Source organism: Megalopta genalis, chromosome 12 (assembly GCF_051020955.1).
Source record: "Megalopta genalis isolate 19385.01 chromosome 12, iyMegGena1_principal, whole genome shotgun sequence".
Taxonomy (NCBI): Eukaryota; Metazoa; Arthropoda; class Insecta; order Hymenoptera; family Halictidae; genus Megalopta; species Megalopta genalis.
In genome coordinates, this window is record NC_135024.1 from 8,527,498 (window position 1) to 8,542,201 (window position 14,704).

General features: G+C 39.5%; 1 protein-coding gene across 5 annotated transcripts in view; it reads left to right on the plus strand.

Moving 5' to 3' along the window:
- rsh (Rap GTPase activating protein radish) overlaps positions 1-14,704 on the plus strand; it is a 179,899-nt gene that overhangs the window by 151,104 nt on the left and 14,091 nt on the right. For all 5 annotated transcript variants that reach the window (XM_033465038.2, XM_033465040.2, XM_076525788.1 and 2 more), the window contains 7 exons: positions 2,712-2,884; positions 8,275-8,752; positions 9,149-9,545; positions 10,275-10,509; positions 11,592-11,763; positions 12,433-12,672; positions 13,180-13,335. In XM_033465038.2, coding sequence (XP_033320929.1) covers positions 2,712-2,884; positions 8,275-8,752; positions 9,149-9,545; positions 10,275-10,509; positions 11,592-11,763; positions 12,433-12,672; positions 13,180-13,335 — 1,851 coding nt within the window. The remainder of the gene's footprint in view (positions 1-2,711; positions 2,885-8,274; positions 8,753-9,148; positions 9,546-10,274; positions 10,510-11,591; positions 11,764-12,432; positions 12,673-13,179; positions 13,336-14,704) is intronic.

The following is a 14,704-nucleotide window of genomic DNA, read 5'->3' on the forward strand; positions in this document are numbered from 1 at the left end:
AATAAGAATAATTCTTAATTCATTATTCGAATGGTTCGTAACAATAGAAATTGTGAAATTCTTCGAATAATAATGCGAATAATTGTTTTTGTTTTTACATAGAAATATCTTCTTATTCGAATAAATTGTTATGTAGATAAATTTTCATTCGACTCGATATTTATTTCATATTGTCGAATAAAATTGTATTCGTTATCATTTATCTATCAATCGACTAAAATTTTGCCCAACCCTGAAATGAAACATGTTCTACTTTGTGTTGCACAGATGCTTTTCTTCTTTGTTTTATCAAATGGAATGCTATTTTTATAGAATTTTAATGGTTTCGATGCTGTTTGTTGAATCGAATTTGTTACATCGAGTTCGTAAAATCAAGTTTATGAAATCGAGTTCGTAAAATCAAGTTTGTAAAATCGAGTTTAAGAAGATACACGTAATTCAAAGGAATTAAGAAATGAAGGATGTGTTTTGCGGTCATTTCTATACTTGCGTATAATCTTCTTAAACTAAGTCTTTTCAAAATCTTTTTAAATCGACGAATAAAAAGGATTAACGTTTCAGGAAAAATGACAAAAAATAAGGGTACCTTTAACCAAAAAGTAAACGTTCATTTCACAGAATTTCAGACGCCAGAGTCGTTGCGAAAACCCTCGGAGGATTGTAAAGATCGACGAACTAAGAGACTCAACAAACCGTGGCTTTATGTGTTTCCTGTGTTAATTTTTAATGATTCGCGCGACATTTTCACCGGTGAATTTCCGAGTGTAATATGTTTTTCCGGGAGAATCGTCACGGAACACTGCCAACCGCGATTCAATCAGTTAAAACATTCCCAGTCGTAAAGTTCGGAGCGCGCATCACGCTGTTGGCTGTTGCAGTAATTTCCATCAGTGCGATTAAACTTGTTTCGCGTCCGTTTTACTCCTCTCTTTTTTCCCCGTCCGGTGTGGTTGTTGTTGTTATTGTTCCGGCGTGCATATAAGACCGCGGCAAAATGGCTGATTCGTGGTGGCTATGGCGCGGAAGCCCTGAAATTTATGCGCGACTCGAGTGCGATCGAGTGTAACTCGATTTAGTTCCGGGTTTGAAACAGCTTTCTACCATTTTGCTGCGGGGTGAAATGTACTGTATTTTTTAGCGAGTTGTTATGTTCGTTTTTAAAAGAATGAGAGTTTTTAAAAGTGGAACCGTCAAGCTTTTGTTTCTTAGATATTTGAGTTATTGTCAAAAATCTTTGTGTTGTGTTTTTCGTTTCAATTGGCTTTTAGTCGCAGATCTGAAACCTTCCCGATGTCACATAATTAAAAAATAAAGTTGTCCAATAAATTTTAGATTACAGAGATTGCATTCAAGATAAATGAATCAATATTTTGATACGGATAGAAAAAATACCAATTTTATTATTTAAGATACTTTATAAAATAGCATACCAATTTTACTTGTCTTCAGAATTTATTTCTCAAAATTCCTGACCCACGGAACGATCCAATTAGTCGAATTGCCAAATAGATGCTCAAAGATTAAAGTTCCAGCAATTTTTCGATCGATCTCCTAATTGATTAATGATTCGAAGAAAAGAGCGGAGATAGTAAACGCATTAGCCGGCTCAATTGCCTGGAAAACAATTTTATTCGACTCGTGATTCAAAGCACTCCTTTCCCATCGTACTGATTTTAATTGGTATTGCGTGAATCCGGGATAATAAAGGATGATAGACGAGATAAGAGGGTCGGCGTGATCCAATAACGACCGCCGTCGGGACGCCACGGATTCAATTTTTATCGACCGGATTCGACTTTCATGGAACTTCGCAGACGATTGTTTTCGCCCTGCGATAATGTTTCCACGAATTCGAAAACTATTATCTCTACATAAGTACCGTCATTAAGAATTCAATCGCTTTCTTGAAATATTTCCGGGCGGACAGCTTTCGTTGGTTTCGCCTCTGAAACTTTGTTTCGGACTTTCAAGCTTTCACGGTTCGAGGATTCGCATCTTTAGAACTTTAAGGACATCTTTAATTTTCCTAACGTTTGTATTCGTCTACTTTGTCTCAATGTTACTGTGAATTATTCCTACTCTCATATACAATTCATAAAGACCGCTGGATACTTTGCTTTGCAGTTTAAATCAGCAAACAATGTTCCATTCATAGACTTTGAATCCTTGGTACAAACTGAAGCTTTTCCTAGAGTTATTTTCCTGCATACAATATTTTTCATTGAACTGTTTAACTTCCCAATCGCGGGCAACGTGGAATTCGCGTTCTAAATATTTCGTAAGATTTAGCAAAAGAAAACCAAATTAAATATTTTTTAAATTTTGATTTAAAAAGAAATTGTTTCATTCTCTCTTTGTTTTTCTATTTATATCCTTTTCAATTGAATTCTTAGATTGTTATTTATACTCTTTTCAATCTAATTTTTAGATTGTTGTTTACGTCCTTTTCAATCTAGTTTTTTTTAGATTGTTATTTATACTCTTTTTAATCTAACTCTTAGATTTATATTTGGCAGAAAAGCATAAAGCTTCGCAATCCACTTACAATTTCCCACTGTAAACGAACAGATCAAAGATTCTACAGTATTTCGGAACGATTTTTATGCTGAGGATTTCTATTACAACAGTAAAATTGTCGAAGAGGCGAATGAAAGACAAAGAAAACATTCGAACAACTGATCGTAAAGTCACTGATGAAAATGGGTTCGCAGGTTCAAGAACCAAATACTTTGTGATCTACACTTCGCTGACGTGACGCTGATGGAGTGCTCGGACTTCATGCAGCAGTTGCGCAGCTTCAAACCACAAAGTTTAGGCTGCGCAGTTGCGAGAAGAAAATCATCGAACACGCTGATCTTCCCGTTGCCGCCTCAAGGGTGTATAGGTAGGATCACCGAGCGATCTATTAGATCAATCCTTCTATCCCGCACGACACCGTTTCCGAGCAGGCCGGAAGGAAAAGCCGCGGAAACTTTTTACAGTCGCGCATATGCATGGGCCGAAGCTACAGGTGGTTCCTACGAGTCTCTTGCCTCCATCGCGGTTCTCCGTGGGTTCTATACGATAGAACCGTGAATGCTACCTCGGCTAGATAGAATGATACCTGCGTGAATCGGATTTCTGAATGTCTGCGCCACGTATTTTCACCGAGCTGCGACTGTTTCCGGCGATTATCTGCTGTCGACTGGAAATTTTGTTTACGAACGAATGCTTTTCTCTGTTTCGAATGTTTGCATCTTTGTCGGTAATTATGCTAAGGACGATCTCTATGCAAAGTTGAATTTTTTTGAGTTTAAAGAAACAAGTGTTACATGCAAGTTTCGAAATTCTTTTCTCTTTTTATATATTTTTTATATTTTTATACATTTTCTATATCTTCATATATTTTCTCTATTTTTCTATATTTTCTATATTTTCTATATTTTTCTATATTTTCTTGTATTTTATATATTTTTATATATTTTCTATGTCTTGCGTTTATATTTTTATAAATGCATAGAATTTGTAATCTATTAATTCGAGTACCAGTGACCATGTTTTTTGAAACATGTAGATGCATCAAATTTGACACAGCGTATGCATCATTTAAAAATTTATGGAACTTAGAAAACTAGATAGAAATGAAACGAAGATGAATGTTGTTGTCTTAATGGCGGTGTTTTGGAAAATAATAATTTACAAAAGCGGAGGTTCGCATGAAGGATCCACCGATTGAAACGCCTACTTATTTACTGACAATGATTGATATATACGAAATGAGACTGAATAAGTAAAATATAAAACAACTGGAACGTCGAAAGAATTTCAAATATTGCTTAATTTTACAGAAAGGCCCAAAGCCCCGATTTGAACGAATGTTAATTGTTAGAATACGTTTGAACGCGCGTTGCGTCTCGGGAGTTTCAGAAAATGTAAAAAATAAAAATGTCGCAATGAATTTCGGGCAACTACGATTACAAAGCGTACACGATAGCGAAAGATGCGTAATTGGAGTGTGCACATCATGCGAGTGTTCGTAGAGGTAAAATGGCGTGTAGTGAGAACAGACCTCGTTAATCGTTCAGAAGCTGACGTTTATCGTCACTCGTCGTTGCGTGTGTCACTGTCGAGCTGTTATATTGTTGTAATTAAATTTAAATGCAGTTTAATCGCATTCGCGTTACATCATCGTTCGATTATCACGTCACTATCTGCCATCCTACACGCATGTAATTCCGAAACGTAATCAACAACATCCAGCTGAACGGAAACACGATTACGCGTCTGTTTCCGATGCTCATCGATTTGCTGATCAACCTCTGATTGTTGATTTCTACCATCGTCTTAAAATAACAATTTTCTACGGATCTGTGTAACCGATGTAAGATTTTTCGCGTAACTGTTCTATGAAATAACTTTGACCCGATGTTGGTGCTAGCTCATCGATCAGTTAAGCAGGTTTATTTTTAGAAGGAAGTTATGCGAAAAAGCAAGTTTTTTTTCCATTGTTCCATAATTAATTTGTTACGAAATAAATCGCAGATTGTCTAACTTTGAGCTGTAACAGTATTGAGGGCATTTGCCAAGCGAAGCGTGCGAATATTTCGCGAGAGACGCGAATGGAAAAGTTTGACGCGGACGGCCGCCCCTCGGGAGGACTTTTAATCAAGCCGGGTAATAAAAATGCGGAGAATTTCATTTCACGCGTGTTTACTGCTACTAATACATTTGCCACCGGCCGCAATTATAACGCGGCACTCGAAACGACCGGAGGCGCGTAAAGCAAATAAACATGTTTTGCAGTCTCGAGTCACTTGTTGTTCCAACAGCGGCTCTGTTTGCTCGGCCAGAAATCGTCATTCGCTAATCCGCGGAAATTAAAGTATCCTAGAAGTTGCCGGGCTTCCTGAATACGGCACCGAGAGAAACCTTATTTAAATAATCCTCCTGTGCATTAAATCGTTAACACTCCGGCTTTCTCGCGGATGCTGTACCATTTCAAGCTTCATTTCGCGGATTAATCGAACGTTTTCGCAGTCTTCGCTTCTAAACAGTTTCACTCGCTTCGAATTAAGGTGCATTACTGTCACGTTGCTCCTTGAACGATTAAGCAGTGTGCATTCATTCGGAAAAGCTGGGTGAAATTGTTTCGTTCCAAATTCAAGCTCTCGTAGCAGCTACAGAGATTGTAATCAATTTATGATTTAGTGTATAAATGACAATCGGGCGCCTTCTTGCAGGATGATATATAAAATAATGATATTATTCGATTATAAAAAGCGTCTAATAAACGCATACTCTATCATTGTTATAATTTCATTTTATTTTCAGTTGAATTGTTGTGTAATAAAATATTCTATTGTGTTGGTTCTAGTGTTTTCCTTTCTTTTTTACTGGATAAAATTTATCCCTTTTTAGAAAAATTTCGTTTTTCGATGCAACCTCAAATTTGGCATGCTTCATTAATGGTTTTGAGACGCGGTGTATTTGTCTACGACTGTATGTCGACACTTGGTTGATCCTTTCATCCTGCAAGAGGTCCCGAAGACTCTCCTCTGTAAATAAGCAAGACCGAGAAGGGACCGCAGAAGATTGTCGCTTCTGCTCACGAACTTCGCGGGAGGACGACCCTATCGTCGACACGATCTCCGTGTTATTTCATCTTAGGGTGTCCCGTGATCCTCCCCGTAGCAGCGGGGGGTCCAGCCTGGGGAGCAGAGGGAACAGGAGGAGCAGCAGTAGCCGGCGTATCGACGATCGAATTTACGGAGCACTATAGGCCATTAGTTCCAGCGCGAGGTGGCCGAGATTAGAGTGGCGGAAGGATGACTTTGGGGCGGCCAGGATGAATGCACCCCGGCCAGTTCACTATAAGCTCGAATACCAAGCCTGTCTGTAAACAGCTTGGTGTTCCACCTTACAGTGAATCGACCGTGTACTGTCCACGCGCGAATCGGAAGCCAGAGGACATTCGGAAGAACGGGGAACGTTGCGGACGAGTCGAAGAGAATCTGCCGAAGGACGCGGAACGCGGACGGAAGGCGAAGGACGAAGAGAAACGACCTTCGGGGAAGGGTGGATCGAGGGAGCGACGCATTATCGGCGATACGTGCCTAAGTGATCGGGGAGAAAAATGTCTGCGAGACGCGCGGTCGACCTCCCTCGTCCTCTTTCCTCTCTTATTTCCGTGACGGATGCGTATATACCGTGCGACCCTCTTCGGGGATCAAATTCCTTCGTTAATGATTTCAAACCGACAGGCAACGTTAGTGATTTCATCCACGTGGAGCCGGCCAAACCGCCTTTGTTTGGCTTCCCACGCGGCGAGAAGCTGCGCGAAGACTTTCCGATTGTTTGTACTGCTCTCGCCGCGGGAGGACTAGCCGATAATCGACGCGGCGAATTAGGTGAAAGTACCTATTATGAAACACCGCTCAATCGTGATCCCTTCTTGAAAGATAGTACAATCAAAAGTCGATAGTGCACAGGGAAGTGGATTGTAACAATTCTACCCATATTTCTGAACATTGTTCTTTATAAATTCGCTCACCAAATTACTATTATGTAACAATCAACTATAAAAAAAAAGGTTTATGCGAAGAACACACTCTTTCATATTGTGAGAACATAACGTAATATGGAATATAATTATATTATGAACATTTGTACAGTAGGGTGGTCTACCTAAATTTCTCCTTCAATAATGATACTTATTGTTTTTTATTTATTTTAAAAAGTATTGCAAGGTTCATTACGTTATCTAGAAACGTCGATCTATCGAACAGTAGTATAAATATTCAATAATAACACGATAATCTTACATCCCCCGAAAAGCGGTCCATAATAGGTACTTTTAGCTTATGGCATTCTAAGATGTAAAAGGTGTAAGAGATGTAAAACTAGGTGTATAAGATAGCTCAGAGTACAAGGTAAGAATCCGCAATCTAATTGGAAGAGGCAGAATCTCATCTCCCAGGTAACTTTATCAAATTTTTGGGTAGCTTTAAGAAGAGGCCTCGTGTAACGAGTCAAGGATATTTTTATTTTTAATAGTGCTACTGTTGATCTATATATTCGCTTAACATTTCTTTTTTTTTGCAAATTCGTAAAACTATCACAGTTACGCAATAGACATCCAGGCGCTAAAAAATTTAGATTTACCAGTAGATTCTTTAATCCATTCTCAACGATACTTTTATTCGATAGTATTTTACTGTAGAATTAGATCCGCGGAAGTTTCGTTCGGAAATCCGTAGAGCTATCGAAATTATGATTTGCAATCTAGGTTGCCAGATTCCAGATTGGTAGATTGGGGGCAGGTAGGATGACGGGGCGACCCTTACGCCTTGCCTCGTGTGGCGCAGTCGGAACCATTCGGAGTCGCTCGGCCAGCTGAACGGTGTCCCTATTGTATTTCGGTTCGCTGCCGTATTCGCATCGCGCTAGAAAATGCGACACAATACGGACACCCGTTAGCTCTCCGAGTGCCCCCGACTGCACCGCACGAGGCGAGGCAGTGAGGGTCGTTCCGTCATACTTCCGATCTACCAATCTGGAATCTCGCACCCAAACCTGGCAATCAGATTTGTAATACACATCTAGTTCTCATTGTTTTCACGAAAATCTATCTAGGAAACGAATTATTTTAAATTTTCAGTTTCAGATGCAACAATCTATCGAACCAACGTGGCGAACGATTGCCTTTTTTTCCATAAACAATACATTCCTCTATCGAAGGAAATATCTTTTTAGTAACTCTTTAGTAATGTCATTAGTAACGAGGGTGACCTATCCAGTGAGTGAATGCTTCTCTGTTAACTTGTTTGTTAAAACGAATTTATTGTAATCGAGCTATTTTAATTCATACATACCTGAATAAACTCGAAGAATTTCTTGATATATCTACATTATTTTGAAAAATATAATACAAGATTTTGAGAAAAATATGTTAAACGACCAGTGAATGGACAAAAATTGTTCATGAATGAACAGTAATATTCCAATGAATGGTATTGTACAAAATGGTGTCGTTGCACCTTAAAATGCAAATGATAGATTTCAAGTAGAAGTGAAACTAATTATAATCTGTGAACGTGTAGTCGAAGAGGGAGAGACACTGGTGTTTATTCATTGGACAGATCACCCAACGAAAACGTTTCCAAAGAATAGGTTGCACAGTTTCGTAGGAAAAAGAATTCCGAAAGCCTGATCTCCGGCTTGTTACACCGTCCTCTTAAATACCGAATGTTCCCGCGGGAAGTGTCGCGGATTAATCCCGGACAATTCTCGTTGCAGAGGGGAATTGCAAAGAGTTCCCTCACAACCTGGTGCCGACGCCCGGTTACTGGATCGAGTGCTCGAAGCAACAGATCCTGTCCGACGCGATGTTGGACAGGAGCGAGAGCGGCGAACTGGACCCGGACGAGGACCTCCGACGGCAGGACAACAGCTATTGTTTCTACGAGGAGCCGGAAGTGGCGGAGAGTGAGGTGATAGAGGCGGACGACATACCCCGGAAGAAGACCGCCATCGAGGAGGAATGGGAGAAGAACCAGGGCTTCGAGCTAACCTCGGTCGAGCAGGAAAGCTACGAGAAGTACTTCTACAACAAACAGCACTGGAATTACTTCACCGACGACGAAGACCTCGGCCCGGTGATACTTAGCATTAAACAGGAGACGCTGAACAACCGGGATCAGTTCAGGATCCTCGTCAGGGCCATCAGCTACACTGTTCACGGCCTGATCCCTGCCAGCAGCGTCTTCGCCGATCGGTACTTACAGTTTACCCACGATTTGTAGCTGGATTCTGATGTAAATCGCGGAACGTCTGCGACGAATACTGAGAACGACGGTTTTAGGCAATGGAGTTTTAGAAGATGTTCACTTTGTTCTTAGAGTAGCTGTAAAGAAACTCTGTTGCGAAATTATAGCGAGGTTTCTAACTTGAGAAATGCTACGCTTTGTCCAACGTTTCTTAAGGAATTAATTGCGTGACACGTTGTCCAGGTTTTGAAGTGTCATTCTATTTTCTACGTGACTAATTCAACACAATTTTCATGAGTCACGAATGCCCAGTGATCCAGTCTGTAAAAAAAGATCAAAGACCGGAGTTTCAAAGGTAGATGCACGGATCAGATAACAGGAATAATCGATCGTCTCCATTGCAGATACAATCGAGAGGAGGTAGTTCGCAGCCTGGGCAAAGAGGTGAACCTGAAGCCAGCCCTGACTCTCGGCCAGCTACCGGACACCCAGGAGGAGCTGCTCAAGCTGGACCAAGTGTTCATCAAGTCCGAGCTGAAGGTCGGCGTGATTTACGTCCAGGAGGGTCAGTACACTGAAGAGCAGATCCTCGATAACAACGAGAACTCGCCGATATTCGAGGAGTTCCTGCAAATCCTTGGCGACAAAGTTCGTTTGAAGGGCTTCGACAAGTACAAGGGCGGCCTGGACACCATCCACGACCTGACCGGCTTGTATTCGGTTTACACCAACTGGAGGAACATCGAGATCATGTTCCACGTTTCCACGCTGTTGCCTTATGAGAAGAACGACGCCCAGAAGGTAGAATCTTTGATATTTTAACTTGAAATCCGGGAGAAATGTTTCAGGAAACATTTTTCACACTGAAGAGAAATTAATTGTTTGGTTCGGGAAGGCCGGTTTGATTCGATGACCTTATCTTGGCATATGTTGTCAAAGATGTAAACCATTTTTTCTTGTGATTTATTCTTGATCTTTTCGGTTTCTATTTAACGTAGTTTAAATCGTAACTTAACGTGAAAATCGACATCTTCAAGAACTTTGAAATCTGTATGATTAGGTTTGAATTAGGTTTATATCGCATGTACTTGACAATTAAACTTTGAATATCTGGGGACTAAGAGAGATAGACATTTAAGTGTCATGTCGTTGACGATATTATAAAGGTTGAAATCATTGTTGAAGTGTTCCCTTGAGTAAATAATTAACAAAAATTGTAACTTCATTTTGTACATCATTTACAAGATGAAAGATTAGCACTAGATTTACGGGATAAATTGTTTAATTTACGATACATTACAATACATTTATGAGCTATTTATTCAATAAATTTATTACTTGGGACTAAACATATTATTCTTAATTCTATAAAGAAATATAGAATAGTTGATTTTAATACTCTCTAAACCATGTGTTAAATAATATGGAAAGTGTAGCGAGTGTAACAAAAAATTATTTCGTTATTGTTGATTTAATCGAATAGGGGAAAGGGTTGAGATTAACTGTTGATTTCTCATATGTGTTGGTCAGCTGCAAAGAAAACGACACATTGGCAACGACATAGTGTGCGTCGTGTTCCTAGAGGCTGACAATACTGCGTTCAGCCCGGCGTGCATAAAATCGCATTTCTTGCACACGTTCATCCTAGTGCGAGTCAGCCCGAGCATAAAAGGGAAAATCACTAGATACGAGGTGTCTGTTGTGACGAGGGACGAGGTCGGAGCCTATAAGCCCTACCTCTGGATACAAAATGTCTTCGAGAAAGGTAATAAGCGAAGCTTTTACGATGATTCCTCGACCCATTATCTTTTACGTTTTCTCAACTTCACTTTTATTTCACGCGGCCGCATTAAATGGATGTCTTAAAATCGGCCGACTATCCACAGAACGAACTTTTATTACTTGTTAGTCTCGGCTATTTTTAATGCTTCGCCATTTGTCCTTGAGAGTCTAGTAAAAATTGTGCACGCGCTATAAATAACTTTGTTACAATCTCTATACGGAAATTTACTTATACGCAAACTTATTGAGAGTCTGATAACTATTTTAGTATTGGATAAAACTCTTCGAAAATAATATGAGTCTCTCCGTGAAATTGTTTGTGAATAACTATAATGTTCAATTTTTCCATCTGAAAGTCTAGCAAAAATTTTGCACATTCTATATATAGAGTGTCCTATAATTATGTTAACACCCGGAAAGGGGTGATTCCTCAAGTCATTTGAAGTAACTTTTTCCTTAGCGAAAATGCAATCTGCGGCTTTGTTTACGAGTTATTAATGTAAAACAATGAGAAGCGAGCTCGTCTGGCGCAAGGCGGCCGAGCCAACGAGCAGTCGAAGTCCAGTTCTGCTCATTGGCTCGTTCATCTCACGTCAGCTGATCTCGCCTCTCATTGGTCGCTGTTTTTCGTTAATAACTCGTAAACAAAGCCGCGGATTGCATTTCCGCTAAGGAAAAAGTTACTTCAGATGACCTCAGTAATCACCCCTTTCCGGGTCGTAACATAATTATCGGACACCTTGTACTTCTGCCAGTAGTGTGTAAATTTATTGAGAGTGTGACCAAGAAATGAGCTTTGAATAAAAAAACTTCCAAAGTAGTACGAGCCTGTCAGTGAAATAATTCGTCAATAAATGTAATTTATGGTTTCACAAAAATTCTGCATACTCAATAGATAACGTTCTCAAAGTCTTCGTGTTCGAATGAATATATCATCGTTAATAATACTCAAATATAATTTCGAATATAATCGGGAATTGTATTTGCAAATAGCTTAATCAGTTCTTTCGATAAGGTCCTGGCAAATGTCCCAGGCAAATTCACTCGAAATTCCTCGGTTCGCAGGACCAATGTTCCGCGAGTGGATACTAACGAAGATCGTGAACGGAGAGAGGGCGAGCTACTCGGCGCCGAAATTCGCGAGAATGCAGGAAAGGACGAGAGGTCAGATGTTGGAGGACATTGTGGCCAATTTGGCTAACCATGTGGAGACAGGACAAATTCCGAGGCCGTATAGGTGAGAACGCACGAACGTGAAACGAGAAGAGTCACTCGCGAAACCCATTAGCATTACTTAGACTTTCAGCACTTGCTAACAATTTTAAATGAAAATAAATTACCTTGTCCGAAACATACAGCGAGGCAAATTCGTTCTCAGAATACTGCCCATTATTTCTATGCGCATCGTTTTTCATACAGAATTTTAAGCTTCGTATTAAAATACGAAAATGTCAGGCACAGAAAACACGTGTACGTTATTTATAATTAGACTGCGGATTTTACGCAGATATGACGAAAGTGCATAAGTGGAATACAAAACATTGAATGCAAGAGATTAATTTAACGAAGCTGTTACATTATTTTTAACTTATTAAAAATGTCAAGAACGAAGCCGAATCGTTATTTAATTCCTGTTTGGTGCAATCGAGGTAGAGAATTTTCATTTTGCATAAAAATCCGTAGTCACAATTCTAGCAAATTTTCATGATGATTCAAATGAGAAATATGGTAACTGCACATGTGGAAAACACGAGCAAATCACAAGTATTTTATGATACAGAGAATGAAACAGTTAGAAAATATAGGCAAGCCAAGGATCGATTTGTACGTTAAATTGTTGGGTTGAAAGTGTGTCAAGAAACGGGTGAGTCACCGTGTAATATAAATTAATTTGAAATTTCCCTAGGCGTGGTTCGTGGAGACCAATCGGCCACATGAGACCGTCCTCGCCGCTTTTAGACTCGGTCAGAGACCAATTCGCGGATTACGACCAGCTCGCTAAGGACTTCACGCGAGTGTTCTTGAACAATCAAGAGAACGTGTCGTTGAACGCGAATCTGTTCGATGTGTCTTTCCTGGTGCCTACTCAGAAGAATCAGAAAGTCAGATTCATTGGTGTCAGAGCCATCCTGGCGGTAAGAAGCAGGTAATTGAAACAATTCTTCGATTCTGGCTTACTAAATCTTCAGCATTCTAAATTCTGTGTAACTAATTAGTCGATATAAAATTCTTTTATAGAAATGCCAATCTAGAATAATTTCAAAACGTTTCTGAAAATTATTATTAAGAAATTTTTTCGGTAACAGCGCTCGTTAGTTTACACATCGGTTCGTTTGAAAAGTTGTTCTTTCGTGAGAAAACGGAAGACGATTTTTTCATATCTAGAGTAAACAAAACTTCTTGAAAATTTTTCTGGCAGCTTTGAAATCTTATGCTCGTAGAAGTCTTTTTATCGCCCTTACGAAACGAAATTTTGTTTAAAAATGGAACAACTTTTTTGAGTGATCCAATATTTTACTTTCCCTTATCTATGTTGTCAAGCTTATTTTGCTTAATTCCGCAGACTTTATCTGGCAACTGGCACTATTAAATACATTTACTGACATTTTGATGGTACTGAATTAGCAGATGTGACGGATTATGGTCTTTTCAGAGTGTTTCAACAAATGCTGTATGGAACTCGGGCCCGTTTCGGCAGTCCTCAGGTTCCAATCGCTGAATTGTTAGCCAGGCCAGCGCCCACCTTGCTCAGCCCGCAGAAACCGCGAAGTTCGAACTTCCTTCAAGTTCCCGACATGGAAACGCCCAGGTACGTGTCTCTACAATCACTTTTATATTAATAATTGAATAGTTTTATTATTCGGAAACTTTTATGATTCGAGTCACGAGGGAAACACAGCACGAACCGAAATCCTTGACGGGAAAATTTGTTTCGAAATGCAACGACACGTTAACCCATTTTTGGCCACGAACTTTCTGTTCCGAACCCCTATTGGTCACACTTACATGTCATCCTTCGTGTATTTTAATATCGAATGTAGTTAGAAATTATAATCCCTTTAGTTTTCTGGTTAATGAGAATTTTGTGTGTGACCTTGTACCGTTATCAAATTAACGATCCTTTCGAGTGCTAAACGCAACATTGGTATTGGTTAAAAAATTTGAAATTTTTGTCCATTGTATGTGTCTGGAAATCCTATTCTAGTTGTCCGAGTAGACACGGCCCTGTATTATACACTGATATGTACTACTTGCCTGATTAATGGCTGTCCCTTGCAACTTGCCTGACCGATTGATCACCTATTATATTGCCCTGCCCATTGGCAAGCTCAGACTACTGGTTTAATCAAGATTTCTTTGTCCATCGTGACCAGAAATTGCCCCATTTTTTTCGATTAATCAGAGATTAGATTTATATCGTTTGTCCGATCTTTGATTGTTCTGTTATACTGTCTTCTCTACTGATAGGCTTTTACTACTTATGCGAGCAAAATTTATACTTCTTTTATGGTTAAAAATTATTCCATTTTCTTGGTCTTACAAAAAACTGCGTACAGTAATGTCTCCCTTTTTGACGCTCAGATTGTCCACCGAAATGGATAATTTGGGAAGAGGAGATACGATTATTCGAGCCTCGCGGCTCGTTTTTATAATTGTGGACAATTTATAACTATAAAAATAAACCGTAAGGCTCGAATAATCGTATCTCCTCTTCCCAAATTGTCCATTGTTGTGGTCAATCTGGGCGTTAATTAGAGGGACGTTACTGTATATATTGTTTGTTTGACCTATGACTCTCTCTGAATCATATAATTTGTGCTTGAAACATTCTTTCATACCGTTCGTATTGTTCGTGATATTTGCCCTGAGAGAGTAAAATGGGACACCCTGTATCGTACATAGTTTTCGTGTCTCTTTACTCGAATGAGCGAAAAATGGGTTAAAAGGATAAACCAGGAATAACAGCGATAAGAGTGTTGGAACTTGCTTGAACGGTGAGGGATTTGATGCCTGCGGTGTCGTTATCGAATGTACTTTCGTGTTGTATACATATACATATTATATATTGTATATATACATATATTTGAATATTTATCTAATTGCAATTGTGTGTATTTTTTCACGGCACTTCCATGTCTCCTATCCTCACAGCACCGCATGACAACTATTTTCACACT